This window comes from Cyrtonyx montezumae, unplaced genomic scaffold, assembly GCF_038088225.1.
Source record: "Cyrtonyx montezumae isolate F1298 unplaced genomic scaffold, pur_monq_1.0 scaffold_2, whole genome shotgun sequence".
Classification (NCBI taxonomy): domain Eukaryota; kingdom Metazoa; phylum Chordata; class Aves; order Galliformes; family Odontophoridae; genus Cyrtonyx; species Cyrtonyx montezumae.
Window position 1 is genome coordinate 16,618,023 of NW_027071936.1, and position 16,289 is coordinate 16,634,311.

General features: G+C 35.0%; 1 protein-coding gene across 4 annotated transcripts in view; it reads right to left on the reverse strand.

Moving 5' to 3' along the window:
• The window catches only part of SEC24B (SEC24 homolog B, COPII coat complex component), a 108,745-nt gene that overhangs the window by 72,741 nt on the left and 19,715 nt on the right, over positions 1 to 16,289 (reverse strand). For 3 of the 4 annotated variants that reach the window (XM_065736488.1, XM_065736487.1, XM_065736486.1), the window contains 16 exons: positions 16,022 to 16,102; positions 14,106 to 14,287; positions 12,175 to 12,359; positions 10,908 to 11,010; positions 10,002 to 10,128; positions 9,309 to 9,418; positions 8,289 to 8,401; positions 6,908 to 7,026; positions 6,499 to 6,554; positions 6,013 to 6,219; positions 5,335 to 5,458; positions 4,547 to 4,705; positions 3,930 to 4,103; positions 3,544 to 3,654; positions 2,711 to 2,886; positions 922 to 1,059 (listed from right to left, as the gene is read on the reverse strand). In XM_065736488.1, coding sequence (XP_065592560.1) covers positions 922 to 1,059; positions 2,711 to 2,886; positions 3,544 to 3,654; positions 3,930 to 4,103; positions 4,547 to 4,705; positions 5,335 to 5,458; positions 6,013 to 6,219; positions 6,499 to 6,554; positions 6,908 to 7,026; positions 8,289 to 8,401; positions 9,309 to 9,418; positions 10,002 to 10,128; positions 10,908 to 11,010; positions 12,175 to 12,359; positions 14,106 to 14,287; positions 16,022 to 16,102 — 2,165 coding nt within the window. Of the gene's footprint in view, positions 1 to 921; positions 1,060 to 2,710; positions 2,887 to 3,533; positions 3,655 to 3,929; positions 4,104 to 4,546; positions 4,706 to 5,334; positions 5,459 to 6,012; positions 6,220 to 6,498; positions 6,555 to 6,907; positions 7,027 to 8,288; positions 8,402 to 9,308; positions 9,419 to 10,001; positions 10,129 to 10,907; positions 11,011 to 12,174; positions 12,360 to 14,105; positions 14,288 to 16,021; positions 16,103 to 16,289 lie in introns of those variants that run through there. The other variant, XM_065736489.1, reaches the window with a different exon arrangement.

The following is a 16,289-nucleotide window of genomic DNA, read 5'->3' on the forward strand; positions in this document are numbered from 1 at the left end:
GGTTTTTATTTTTTTGTTTTGCCTTTTTTACATCACTCAGACACTGAAAAACAGCATCGTCTATGAAATTTGTGCTGAAAGAATGTCGATAGGGCTACTTCAAGTTGCCTTCTCAAATATGAGACAACAAAAAATAAAAATCTGAAAAGCCTGACTAATTAATTCCACTGAAGAATACTGTGAATACATGAGATAATTTAAAAGGAAGATTGACATGGCAAATAGCTTACAGGATGTGCTGAACAATATTAACTGCCAGAGGAAGTACTCCACTGCCTATGTAAGCCTGTACGATACCTAAAAACGAACACTTACATGTTTTTTGTGCAAAGCTAGTGCTAGGGCTATAACTAAGTATGACTAACCACCTTGTGAAAACAATTATAAAAAAAAACAAAAACACAACTTATTTTCAATTAGAGCTTTGCCTCTAAATGAAATCCCATCTTAGTTACTATGATTTAAAAAATATATTTTGTATTTCTTCAACTACCTATGTAGCAGGCACACAAGTAAAAACTATTTTTGATCATAAAATATTTAATCAGTCTGATCGTGACAGTCTAGATTTCATCCACAGCCGAGAAACAACTGGAGGTCTGTTATTCCAGCCAGCTTGATTGGGTTTCAGTATGCAAAAGCAAGTATTCCATGCCCATTATATTTCACCCATTTCCCCCCAGACAATTCTAAAACACAAATACATTGGATCTCTGCCTTCTTTATATGATTGAAAACCATGGAATTATTGTGGCCACTGAAACAAGGTGAAGAAAAACTCTATCTCATAATAGATACAGTGTGAAAAATGCCTGGTTTACATTACTGTCATGACTTTTAAATAAATTACTGTAACACGTTAAGTTTACAAGACACTCCATTGCAGGTAGAAAATGTTACAAGTCAGGCTTCATACATTACCTCATCAATCAGCTTGTCTATTCTGTACAAGTTGGGATGTATCATTTTCATCAAGTGAACAAGAGGCTGACTCTTTATCTGGCACATTGCATAAACACGATCATCCAAGCGTGTACTAGTGCCTGTCCTAAAAGCTTTCTGTAAAAAAAACCCCAAATGTTACTCAAATAAATCCTGTGTTTTATGTCACCTCTAAACTGCCTATTTCCTAAATTCTGGTAGTGTCAAGCACACCTGTATCAAACACATTAGGAAATTCCCATGTTCTTATAAAATATTAGCACTACACTAGAAAATGCCTTGTAATGCTGTTCTATTCAAGCTGCATTTGAAAATCAACCAATTTTTTCATCTGTAAGGAGGGAGAAGGAGGAGGATTTTAAAAAATGCCTCTGTTTCATGTAAAATGTGTATGTGGTTGGGCATTTCTCAGTTTCATTCCTGACAAGCCTTCCTGGCCTGTGAAACTCACTGACACAATGATCACAGGAAGTTAAGAGCACAGTAGGGTTCAAAAATGATACTCGCGAGGATAATCAGATTAAATCTGTTTTTATAGTAGTAAAAAAGATAAGGAAAAGCTCTCAGATGGAAAAATACATACATATTTATACCAGAAACTAGGTAAGCATAACAGTAAGGAAAGTTATAAGATACAAGTTATCTTAACATTTCAGTTGTTGTTTTTTTTCAGAAACAATTGGTAAACTACTGCTGTGAGAAACAACACTACAGACAAAGCACCTGACTGAATGGAGAACAATATTCCTACAATCAAAATACAAATTCACTTCTCTACCAAAGCTATATATGCCAGTCTTTTTTTTTTTCTTCCATTTCCAGTTTTTCCTTTACTTCAGGCTTTTTTATTATTGTTAATGAAGATAATTATAAAACTGCTCTAAGCTAATTATTTTCACAGTCCCTTTTACTTCTAATCCATCTTTCACATGGATTCCCCTGATACTAAATGGTCTGGCTTTTTTTTATCCACTCTTACTTACCTAAGTGGTTAAAAAGTCCTAATCAGTATATTAAGACACTAAAGTCACCTCTACATCAAAGAAAATAAATAATTACATCAGGTTCCCTATTGAACTTACATAAAGATTTGTTTGTAATAAGAAAGAACACAACGCTCTTAAAGCTAAGAGATTCACTGAAGATAAAAACAGTGGTAAGCTCTCATTATATGCAAGTCATGAGTTTTGATACAAAAAAACTAAGTTATTTCTTAGAAAAAAAAAGTAGTAACTATTTTTACAATAACATTAAAATAGTTCCTTTTGCTTCTTCTGTAATGATTTATGGAAACTAATTTTCCTTCTTAGTAAATGAAAGTACAAAGAATACGCACCAAAAACTATTTGTTTTCTTCTGAAAATTAAATGAATTACTTATTAAATGGCTTACAACAATCCCTTTGGCAACAGTATTTAGTTGCCAAAAACTCGAGAATCAGTTATTTTTTTTATATATAAAACATACACACAGTGAAATAAATACTAAAATACATAATAAAAACTACAAAATCAAGTAAAACAAAAACCTTTTCTGGAACTAATAATTTAAAGAAAGCTAATTAAGTTGTCTTGTTTCAATCCTGCAAGTTCATTTAAAATATACATCTCTCTCTCTCTCTCTCTCTCTATATATATATATATATATATATATATATATATATTTATACAGTTTTGGATAATTATAAGACTGACATTGCTTGAGCTAGGTGAAAAATTACTCAAATTGAACCATGAAGCAAACATCAATACCATTAGCTTATACACACCTGCTTGAGAAGAGCCAAAACATAGAGTGGAAACAACTTGAGGGAATTTGGTGCTACCAGCATAGACTGCTGCAGGTTTGAGGCAGTCGACATATACGCTGACAAAGAGTCTACCACAGCATTTACTAAGGCACCTCTTGCATCTGGAAGACTAGATGAAACCGAGCGATCCACGGCTGTTGGATTAGAAGGAATAATAAAATAAAGTTGACTTGATTGATTCCATTTTCCATACAGAAACTCCCTTTTATGATGCTCAGAGGAAAAAAAAAAAACAAAAACAAACAAACAAAAAAAAGCACCATGTTGGTCTGTACTCCCTCATTCCCATTCTTGAGGAGTTCTAACAATATATTTCTAACAATATATTTCATCTGTCCTATACAGACCCATTTTTTCCTCATCACTTCAATGGCACAATGCTTAAGGCAACTTAAGTGTTACTTTGCTATCTTTTGGTTGGAGAAGGACGCCACCTGCTGGACTGAATGCACATTTCAGAGAAGACACGAAAGTACTATTCCTTTTTTTCTAACTTATTTGCCATACACTAGAGTCTCGCACAGAGCAAGATTCAATGGCTCAGATCAATGGCAGACATCAACCAATGAAACAGCTACTTGTGACCAACAAGTAGGTGACAAGCAAGACTCCTCAATCCAGCAATGACAGGAAACTAACAGAGAAAAGAGTGCTAGAAGTACTCCTATCTTGCTCCTTTCTTATTTAAGCAAAGGAAAACAAGCAGGAAAGGGAATAGCCAGGTTTCAGTCAATACTCTGTTTAAACAGAACATAAGAAAAGATATTTTAATCTTTCTGACCTGTACTCACCCATGTTTGCTAAGAGGCATACAACCGCTTGCACATCAGCTCCTGCATATACGTCAGTCAGTGAATTTACTACAGGCAAGCAAAGTGTGTGCACTCGAATTCGACGTTCACCTACAAAAAAAAAAAGGTAGGAATTGTCACACAATATCCACTGGTAGCAGATGATGCACAAATCCCCTTGTTACAGTGCATTTCCTCCCATCCAAGACACAAACTCTTTGTAAAAACATCAGTCAGGAATTAGCTGCATCATCATCTCCTATCCTTGTCTTCAATTCTGAAATGCTCTAAAGTATTCACTAGCTAGTATGGAACTAGCTATACAAACATTATAATAAGAACAAAACAAGCACAAACGGTGGCCAATTCATTTGAAATCTCTTTACCTTTGCTGGAAGTGTACAGAAGAGCTGTTTGAAAACAAGCTAAAGATGTGTCAGTCAGACTCTCCTCAATGGACATTTGTACTGCAAACCCAGCATCAGGATTGACATTGGCAAGGGACAATAAATCAGTAGATCGGACAAAAAAGTTCCCATGAAAAGTGTGTATGGAAAGACCTAGAAGTAGATCAAATAATTCAGACAGTAAGGTTAACAGTGTGAAAAAACTCTGGTGAATATTTAAAGCCCACAGTTCTCCATCTTCAAAAATACGGAAATATTTATTCCAAATATTAAGCAGAATCAATTATTTCATGAATCATTAGACATTTAGGAGCGATCCTGCAGATTTCACGTTCAATTCTGAACATTCCAAATTGATCACTGCTCTTACACTAATCATTTCAACTAAGTTTAAAACGAAGTGGTGCCATCTTAACTAAACAAAGCAAAAAACAAAAAACCCTCTGTTATCCAAATGGAAAATGCTAATGTAACAGTTGCCGTAGAAGTTGTGAAAATCTTCTTCACTGAAAGAAGAGCACACAAACTCATAGAACCAAAATAACAATTAAAATGTTTGCATCAACTTTCCCACATGCAACAGCATTCTAACGTACCTTTTGTACATCTTATGCGCATAACTGCCTCAAATCCTATCTTCCTGGTAAGGTATCTTTTAAGGTCTTTTTGCAACTTTTCAGCCTGAGCGGGATTGTGGCTATGGTGGAAAGATGGATAATAATAGATGCACCCTGCAGAATACTTGGACATGCAAGCTGTGAAGGATAAAAATATATCGTCAACAGGTAAGCCACGAGGTCAAGACATAAAAATTGCACACAACATTCCACAAGCCACATCTGTATTGACCTTCCTCCTGATGAGAGCTACATCTGTAAGACAAGAACTGTCTGTGACGCAGTTCACTGAAGACAGCAGTAAGTCACTTCAATACGCAATGACCTGATTATACATCAACTTCAACATCCTAATCTACCTTCAGCAACTAAGACAGGAGTGCATGCACAAGTAAACATGGGTTGCCTGCCCTATCAAACAAGGGTGTGCAAAGAGACACATTTTCGTTTAATACTGAGAACAGCTCGCAGTTCTCCCCTCTGATTAAACTTCATTCACTTCCTGCCACCAGACTGTCTTCTCTTTTTGAGTAGCAGAGTACTTTCAAGCTTAAACCCGAGATCTCAGAATGAACTGTCTTTGATACCACTAATCCAATGCTCCTGTTCTTTACTGATATCAACTTCAAAGTCAACGCCTCTGCAGTATTAGCCGCATTTACAGAAGTACAAAATGAGTGATGCAATTAAAGAATTCCTGAAGCAGCCTGTGCCTTCTAAGACAAACACTGTGGAAGGAATAAATACATACATTAAGTACTCCTTACCAAGGGAAGCAAGATCAGAATATTGTGAACTTAAGAGAAATAAATCCACAGCAGTCTGCTGGCCGGAGCAGTCCAATGCCAATTTTTTATAAAAATCTGTTGCTGGACCAAGATGCTGGACCACCTTGGGTGAAAAAGTTACACAGGAAAGAGTTAGGACACTGACTGTTCCACACTAAGGCATTAAGAAACAACAGTTTCAATAGCAAAAGCTACCTGTAAGCAATTCTTCACAGGCATTTTAAAATAAAATCTTATGTTGCGTGTTACTTCAGTTCATCTTTACAAGCATTTTTAAACCTCTTAGAGAAATTTACACACATGAATACAATTTAAGGTAATTACACATTTAAAAGATATTGGTTTTTGACATTAAGAAGTCATGTTTAAAGCTTACAGATCAATACTTTCACGTTATGTATATTCAAAGCCCAAGCTGATGGCAAATGGAGTGAGATACTTGCAGATTCTCTTCCCTGTCAAGAAAAGTTACAGACCGAAGGCCCAGAGGACAATTCATTCACAATACCAGAAATGCATGTTTAAATTAGTGATTATACATACTCATTAACTTTTTGTGCATTTAAGATCTAGCGAACTGCAGTAATGGTTTGCAAGCTAAGCCAAGTCAGAAACATCGTCATTGGCCTCCTGAGAAGTATAACTAAGATTTTATACCTTTGTGCTTGATCTTTGATTGGGATCTTCTCTGGAATGCAAAAGCCCTGCACCCAAAGATGGTAACTGAGTTTGAAAAACAGATATCCGACCTCCCGTTGGAGACATCAGCTTAAATGCAGCCTGAAGAGCAGAGCCCAAGGCGCTGTGCGTTTCTCTTGTGTTAGTGAACATATTTGGTAATGCATTCAATAGATCTTTTATCAGCTGCAAAACAGATTAAAAGCTGTTTATGAGATCTGCAAGCTTAGTATTTTCTGCTATTTCTAAAAAGTTGTATTGCTATAGCAATCGGCATCAAATAGCTGAGCTTAGCTTCCATAGGGGAAAACAAAACTGTAACTTTAAAAAGTGTAATATATTTTTATAACTAGAAAGTAACATTACGTTTACAAATTATGCAGATAGTTTTGAATTCCAAGTTTAAAAGGAACTTTTGAATGTTTAACTGCTGAACTGCCATGAGCTAATTTTGAGTAACCATACCTCTTTGCTTTCATGGAGATTTACTAGTAAACCATCTGGTGTAGGTAGGAAAATATCTGTAGAGAGAAGGGAAAAAGGTTAATCAAGAAAAAACAACATTAAAATAGAACAAAGCATTCCATTGCTCACTGCAGTAACCAGTAAGATCTACTTTTCTGATACTATCCTGGAGATAAGTAACCTTTACAAAGCTCGCTGTATTCAAAGCAAAATTAATATTTGATTTTCACTGTTTAAGCATGAACTGTTCTGTAGATAGTGTATGGTTCTTTTTGAAAAATATATTCCCTAGGAATTTAATAAAATTGACCTAGTACCGGGAGGTACTTTAAGAGACTCAAATCTCTCTCCTAGAGGGAAAAAAAAAAGTAGCTTCTCAAAGATTTGTTTCCACTTTATTGATACTTACCATCTATGTCTGAAACAATGAGCATCTGAGGCTGAGATAAACCTTCTTGCAAGTTGTAAAACTGAACAGTGCTGTCAAATGTTATGAATCCTATTCTTGTTCTTGAATCTCCAGGCAGCCTAAGCATTAGTAGAAGAAAAAGGCAACTATTAGGCCCTACATTTCTCACTCATAAAGAACATATATATGTATATGTATATATATATATATATACATATATACATACATACATACACACAGCTTTAGCTGATGTCGATGTTAATCAGTTAACTTACAATGGTGAAAAGGGAATAGAAAAGGAGAGCTCTCAGCTGCACTACAGGATCCTAGCGCTCTTTTATAATCTTCATTATTCTGTGACCCTAAAGAAAACCTCTATTTGCTTGTGTACTGAGAGAATACCTCTAAATTAAAATACTATATCTTCAGTTCAATGTAATTAATTTATCCCATGGACCATATTCTTAAACATGGCATTAGAAGCACAAAGGAAAACTAAATTCAATCTTGAAAATACAATAAAAAAGGCATCAGTAAGTGGTGAAAATCTTGACTTAGAACAAAAGAAAGCGGCAAAAAAATATTCTTGCCATCTGGACACAAATTAATTGATTAATACTGATTTTTGTATAGGCTCTGCATGGGATTTTATGATTTTTCCTAAAAATAGAACTCTGAATAGAGACTAATATAGTACTTGCAAGTGAAAAATTTTATGTATGTGTGGGCGTCTTCATCAAAATGGATAAAAAGTTTCCTAATAAGCCATTGTGGAAAAGAATTTCCGAAGAGAGGCTTCCACAAGATGCAAATTAGTTTTTGAAAGGTGAAGTTCTTCGCTTCTCCCACAAAAAGCACTAACAAAAATTCTAGACATTGTTCCAGTGCAAAAAACGAGGAAAACAGAGAAGGTGGTATAGGTATACAAAGCTTACTGATCTAATACCCAAACTGACCATAAAGTGCAACTAGGTAGCCTCACATGAGCTGTCACAACATTTTATTATGTAGCACCTCAGCTGTTTCAGCATATAAAGATCTGTCAATCTCTGTAATTTAATCATTTTTGCTGTTTCGAGGAATAAACAAGCACTTTAGATCTTTGTACATATTATTAGAAATTACAGTTAAATTATTCTTCCACCTTTAATCACAGAATGGGAAGACAGCTCTCAGCTGGAGGGTTTTATTTTTTATAATTTCTGTTCTTGTTTTTAAGACGTGAACGTTTCATTTCATAAACTTATTTCAGAATCCCATAAACTTCTGTCCCTTAAGGACAGCTCATTTAAACAGCACATGCAAGTTTTCCTCAAAACTTGGGTTACTATTGTTCAGAATCATTTGTTAGCTGATTTTAAAAGATGATTTATATTCTTACTTGTCTAGGTTTTCCAGCAATGAATTGCAGACTATTGTCAAATATCCAGCATCCACTGCATTATGAGAGACATCTAAAACAAATAAATATACCGCAGGCTGAGGAGGACGAAGCTACAAAGTAAAAAAACATAATAAAAAAAATCAAATAAAAAAATCAAAAATCATGTTTAAAGAAATGTTAAAGAACTTTAGTCAATACAAAGGGGACAAAGGGATTATTTAGAAATAATGCAAGCTACACGTCATAACAAACAATAACATTAAACAACTAATAGTCAGGTGAATAAATTTTTTATGCAATTCCCAGTGGTTAATGATCCTCATTTATGGTATGTGTACAATGGTATTTTTCAGAGCAAAAATCCAATCTGTTAGACTCTCCTTCCAATGCGAAACTCATGCAACAGGATTTTCTTCCAGATATAGAATTTGCTCTTCCAAACATCGCGGGTCTTTGAAAATGTGGACAACACAATACATTATTCTGTGCTAAAAAGAGTCTACTGACATCTACATAGCAAGCCATGCTTATTCCTTCCCAAACATCTTGGCTACAGTATTCTAATTCTGTTTCAAAAGAACAGTTTATTTTAGCTGCAGTTACTACTGTCATTATTAACAGGGCCATTTTCCAAGCTTAGTTTATCATTCTTGGAGACAAGACTACTATGACAACACTTACAGGCTGATTACTGGTCGGAAACATAATAACTGGAACCAGCTCTCTCGTAATTTCACTATCAACTTTTCAAAACCACTCCACAACGAGGGAAACAATCCAGAAACTACACTGCACGGTAATCAAAACAGACTATGCAATATTAAACCGTACTGGACTGAATATATGCACTTGCCAAAACTCAAAATGAATACAAACTTTAAGAATTCCTTGGTCTTCAAGTACCTTTATAGGAAAATTACTACATACCACCTGAGCAACATGTCACGTTCAATGTTAACTTCAAGCACATTTATGTGCAATTTTGTGGAAGTTCACCACAAAAGTGTTATTTATTACCATATAGTCAGAGGAAGCAATGAATTCCACTGTAGAATTTTGAACCTCGGGCCGTTTGTGTGGCTCTCCATAAGATCGGGTCAGAGGATTATACATAAATTCTTCAGGAACTAGGAAAAAAAAGTTTCCAGAATTTATACACTTGTAAGCAAATAAGAACGACTGCTAACATCAACACAGATTCCAATTATTAACAGAAATAATGTTCACATTAAGGATATATGACAATTAAAGCATCCCATACAACATCAAAGTTAAAGAATTAGAAACTAAAGAAGCTTTAATTTTCAACAGTAACGTAAGCCAAACTTTCTAAAAACGAATGCAAATAGAATCTTTCACAACAAGGGTCAAACTCTACAGCTTATCATAAAATCTGGCTTAGACTGCACACAGTATTTAGCTGTCATCATCCTTCCAGTTGCATATTACAACAGCAGTCACAGCAGTCAGTGGAATAATTTTATTTTATTGCACAAATAAGTCAGGGTAATTTCATTACATCCTGAGTCTCCCACAGAATTCCAAAATGATCTTTTTCTTAGGAAATGCATAATATTCGACAACAAGATATTTAAAAAGCATCTTAGGAATACTAACGTTTTAATCTACTAAAGAGTACCCCCTGGAGTGATACAACCCAAGTGCAAGACATACATCATGTTAATGCAAGCTTTTTGTTACAAAACTTACCATCATTAACTCTATAGCATAAATTGCATTTCCACCTCCTTTGATCAATGAAAGAAACAAAAGGGTTGATATACGTCCTGCAAGACCTGCATCTCACTATTGTGCTTGATGTTATCACTGGTAATTGCTAAAAGGAAATAATAAAACATTGTTACAAAGATAGATAATACGTTTTATGAAGACCATTACTATGCGATACATCATATAAAAGCTTCAAAAGCCTAGACATTCTATCATCCTTCATTATCTTTCCTAGACTATTCTCACAGTGTGTAACAACACCTATTAAACACCTTGTATAAGTAATAATTCCAATTATCTTAATCCAAACTCATTAATCTTATGTACTATCTTTAATATAATTAGACAGCTACAACAATATGGCTATGCAGGTATAACAAAAAAAAAGCTGCAGAAGATATTGACCTTTTTACATAATTAAAAACAAGGTAGGTGAAATGGAACGGCTCAACAGTTCTCAACACAGCTCCAAACTTCCAATCTTATATCACGTGTAGCATTTACTGCCCATATTACTGGTGTGAGAAACACTGTCATGTTAACATTACTTTTCAAGAAAGCACTGTAAACATCTCAAAAGGTGTTTTGACCTCCACACTCAAAACTTCAATTCAGAACTCCTGAAAACCACTGGCAAACAAATCTTTATTTGCCATTTCAACAATAAAAAAAAAATAAAACAAAGGGCAAATCCCCAGCTTTTCCCTTATGAATTTCAATGAGACAGGAATTTCAAGGTTTAAATGCCCTTTTAATAACCAAACTTTTTTTTCTTACAACTTCTGTTAATTTAGCAATTAAAGGTCACTGTACCTTATTCTGTCTGATCCAAAAAGGATATTAAAATCTATTAAATATATGTACTAAAAAAGTAAGCTACTTTACCGTTAAGTCTCTGAAGGGATGCAGCAGTAAACCCAAAGGAAGTTTAGCTTTGTTTAACAAAGCCTGTGTCTGTGGAATATTTGTCAACGTACATCGAAATGAACTGAAATGAAATAAAAGCATTTTGTTGAAAATGAATTTTAAGAGATGCTAAAAACATTGGGTTAACACTGGATTTTAAAGAATTCTGAAATTTAAGAACACTTACGTTTCACAAAACTGATTTAAAGAGCAATGGAAAAGGATTTAAAAAAAAAAAAAAACTTTCAGAAGAACTGAAGAAGACTCCTCTACATCACTTATGTAGTTCAGCAATGCAAATACAGCCAAGCAAACTTGAAATGAAAAAGAACTGTTTTAAGTACAATATTCAATTTGAAATGACAGGTTTTTCTCACTCTCAAGATTTTATTTTTTTTTTAAAGGAGGGAACTACAGAAGGAATCCAGCATTCATTAGTCCAGGAAAGCAAAATCGATGTAAGAAAACAGCAGAAGTGTATCTAAAGTACTGAGCCAATCAAAATCTTTATCATTCATTCAATGCGAAGTACAGGACTGATTTCAAATTAAAAGTAGTACTAAAGAAACCCAAAGCATCAACAGCACTGTACAGCCTTCCATGCCTGATTCTGAGATTCTCACTTCTGAACTGTTCTCAGGTGGGACCACGCATTACCAATAAGGCAGTCATAAGAGTTAATCTGGAGCAATGAACATATAGCTCTCTTCATTAGAAGTAAGACATTTGGGGGGACAACAATTTCTGTACCTGAGGTGTACCTGACTACAGATAGCAGATGAATGTTAACTGGAAGTAAAAGTATTCATCGTATTTGCAGTATTAAAATGGTTGAACATACTCACAGCTTATTTAGTATATTAAGGTATGATCATGATAGTTTTCAGTAACAAAATCCCATGCAATATAAAAGAAATGCCATGAAATGGAACTGCATGATGTTAACGTGTTTTAGTATGTATTCTTTTATTTATTTTAAAATGGATAACATCGGGCAAAGATGGAAGAGGTTTCTTCTTGTTTTAATAAGTAACCTACTCACGCTGGATATAAAGCATTCTGCTGGCAAGACAGCTTCAAGTTTCGCATGCAGATGCAGGGGATAAACTTATTTTCAAGAGGAGGAAGTTATACTACTACAAAGATTTCAAAATAGTAGTCTGCTTATAATTACTTGTAACATCAAAAAAATATGTAAGTCATCACTGAAGCACGTAGCATGTTCTTTAAGACACAGTATACTTACTCTGGACTGCAGTTTAATTTCCTAAGATCAGAATTCAAGTTCGGCACAGGAGCTGGAACTGAAGATACGGGTAAAATATTTCTATCTTGTGTAAGGTTTACAGGTCTCAAGCTTTCTGGCTGCTGAGAATGCTGCAGACTTAACCCTCCTAAGGAAGAGGACAGCTGGTTCACACCTGGATATTGCTGAAAAAAACAAAACAAAACAAAAGGCCCCAAGAGCATTGCAAACAGATAAACATGTAGTTATGTACACACACGACTGTCTTAACTCCTATTGTAACTCCAATTTTTCCAGAACTCTATTAAAAAAAGATACCTCAGTAGTAATAACAACAAAACCAAACACACAAGACGATAGTTTCACAGCAGTAACTTAAAATATGTTCCACAGGGCCAAATTCAAACACAATACAAAAACCGTCACTGGAAGTCATATACAATCCTTAAAGCTTTCCAGGCATAAGTACCCTAACTAGAAAGACTAAGGAAATTTTTTTCTTTCTATATACCTATATATTTTTTCCTTCCTATATATCTATTTAATTTATTTATTTATTTATTTATTTATTTTTAAATATTGAAACCAGCACAGAAGAAGAGAAAAGGTTAGGTTAGAAGGCACTTCAGGTCTGGCAGTCCAAAACTCTCTGACCAAGCAGGGCTAACAGATGCTCACAGCCTTGACCAGGTAAATTCTCGAAGTGCCAAAGGATGGAAGACTTCATAGTATAACCTGTTCTAGTGCTTCCCCAGCCCCATCCTGAAAGATTTACATTTTATACATACAACTGAAATTTCCCTTCCTGCACCCAGCAATTTTTTATGCTTTTACTGTGTGCTCTTGAAAAGAACCTAACTCTATCTTTGCCATAAAATACCTGATACACGATTGGAAGCCAAATTGCTCTCTTCTTCCTGTGTCTCCTCAAAAAAAGTGAAGTCTAGTATTTCATAATATGCTTTGCCAGTTTTATGTTCATGCAAGCTTAGGAAGACAAAATTAGGATAAGCTTTGAGGTTTCCTTTCTTAAATTTGAAACAGCTTCAGATTCATTACATAAGACATGTGAATTCAAACTAAGCTATCGTAATAATAAAAATGAGTAACACTTCTTAAAAAGATCACTAAGCCATATGTTTTCCAAATTAATAACTGCAGTACTCAAGTTAGTGGCATTTGATTTCCCTAAAATAGCACACCAAAAATATATATGTGCAGACAAAGCTATACTGAACAGAGTAGTTCATTTATTTATTTATATTAAAGTTTTTTTTTAGCGTTTTCTGTATTCATCATATTTTACACTACTTTTGTAAAAATCAAAGGCCTCACTTTTGGCTACTACGTGCTTTCTTAAGGTATTATGCTTAGCTCAATAAGGAATTCTGATCACTAAAAACAGCAGTTTTGGAGACATTTGCTTGCTGGGCACTATTAGAGAAAAAGCAGCATATACAAATGATTAGGTTTGGTTTTCTACGTGCCTTTACACACACACACTTCTTTGCACTGTCAATGGGAACGGGTACACAGCTATTTGGGTGTTTGATGCTCTTGGGTACCAGAAGAGCAGAACAGGAGCAGGAACCAGCAACATCATGCCCCTGATTTTGCAGAGCTCTTTCATCTGGACTTATTGGTGTAAGCGGACCTAGCTTATTGTTTCCATCAATGAAGTATAGATCTTTAGAACAATAAATCTTAAAGTTGTAGCTGCTATTAATAACTGGTAAAGTAGAACGGAAACGTTTTATTAGTTGGCGACACACTTCAAATTTCAGTTCAAAAGCCTTCCAAGAAAGACAGAGTGAGGACATCAGCATTACACTCAGCATTTACTGGTTTACTGTAAATATAAAATATTAAAAAGAAATATACAGAAAAGACTTCTTGTTACATCAAGTAACTTTCCAAAAAATAATATGAACCTGTGGATAATGCTGAAACCCAGGATGGTGGCTTGGATTAGTGGGCTGCACAGGAGCAGCTGGTGCAGTATTTTGGTAGGCAGGCTGCAGTGTTGGATATCCATAACCAAAGGGCTTAGAGGTTTTGGGTGTTTGAGGGGCTGGTGGAGTAGGAACTGGACTGCTGGTCACAGAGCGTGTCTCTGGAAGGACAAAAATATCCCACAGATATTCAATATCACTTATTTATTCCTTATTTCCTAGTTAAAACATCAACTCCTAAATGCATTTTAACAAGCAACACTTTTACCATTTATAATTTTTGCATAATCCTTCAAGATTTTAATCTGCAATGATCACATAAATAAACTATTAGAAAGCACGTCTACTGCAGCCGATGCTTAAAGGGGTTATACACAGGAAGATGACCCCAGACCTGTTTATCTACTACTCAAAACTTTCAGATGTCATTCAACAATAAAAATAAAAACCACCAAAAACGCCACAGCTTTTAAAACGACAAGTATTTCAATTAAATGAGGGAAAAAAATCAGCATAACAAAAGCCACCCTCATACAGCCTTGTACCTAATACTATATTGCAAGATTTACCATTGATGATTAGTTTCTCCTCTAGTCATTTATGAATACTTTTAAAACATAACACTGAGGTGAAAGAACTAATCCCTATATACAAAGTGCTTTTCTTGAAGAAATCCAAGTCCCTCCTGTCTATTCCTGCAGAAGAATTTGGTCTTAAAATTCTTAAAAGGTTAAAAAGAAAGTAATAGACAGTTCTCAACCCATAGAAAATGTAACAGCTGTAAAAACAAATAAACAAACACACCACTACTCTTTTGAATTTAATGCTTTCAAATGGAAGGTAAGATACAGAATAATTTAGGCTTAGTAAAATCTGGAGAGAAGTGGCATGTGAATCACTCAAAAAAACCAACCCCTAAGAACCTAGGTTTGGTTCAAACAGTTCAGATGGGCAGGGTAAAGAAAATAATAAATTAATCCTGGCTCTTTGAGGAAAACAAAAGGAATAAACTCTTTTCAGAATATGTCTTTTCAGCAAAATTGAAATGCTTTCTATTAGCCAGAAAATTAAAGTTCATACTCCTGCAGTCATGCCTCTTCTGCCCTTACTGCACAAACTAGACCATACAGGGAGAGCAGTGTCAGGATTTTACCTGACAGATTTTGCTTTACACAAGAACCCATCAACTAAGCAAACTACTGTAACATTCTTAGATGGTCAGACCCCCCCACCCCCAAAATTAATCCGTTATTTATAATAATAATATCTATAACATAATATTGACTAACACAGCTACAAGCACCCATGCCACCTGCTCCCAAAATGACAGATTTGAAGACTGAGGTAGTAAGATCATAAAATATAAACCTGGCATTCCTGACATTTCGGAAGATAAAAACAAGCAACACGCCATCTACATTTTTCAAGTTTTCTTTGTATGCAGAAGAATAAAAAGAAAATAACCTGATCCAACTCTCTCTGCTAACTGCTATCTTTGGTCTCTCAAAACTTCAATGGTGCATGTCAACTATTACAAGCTACTAAGCCAACACCATCAGGCACACAACATAACCTAAAAAAAGATACCAGCTTTCACACAGAGTGTACTTTCAGCACTACCCTCAATGTTACTATGTAAAATATGACTTGTGATACAGGGGAATTTTACTTAATTCTTTTTCCAACTTCATTGTTAAAGCCGTGAGAAGTGATTGAAAAAGCAAGGTTTGATCTCTCTGAGCACTACTCTATTCCTTAATTCCTTATATAGGTAATTCCTCTCACTCGTTTACTGATTGACAATAATCAACAGCAGAAAGAGGGAAAAAAATAGTCACAGACAGCAGACACTAAACAAACAAATCAGAATTCACATGCAACAGGAAATGGATCACCTGGATAGCCACCTCCTTCCAGGGCATCGTAATTGTTCGGAACAGGGGACGCACTGCTAGTAGTAGATGAACTATCAAGTGCTAGAAACAAATAAAAGCAAAAACACAGGTGACTCCAATGGTATATCTTTGAGAATTTTTTTCCAAAAAACTTTCGCAAGGAACTGTGAAGATTTATAAAAAGAAACAACAAAACAACAACAACCAGACAACAAGCACCAACACTGCAGCCATAAGACTTGAAAGCTATTACCACTGTAAAAAGGGG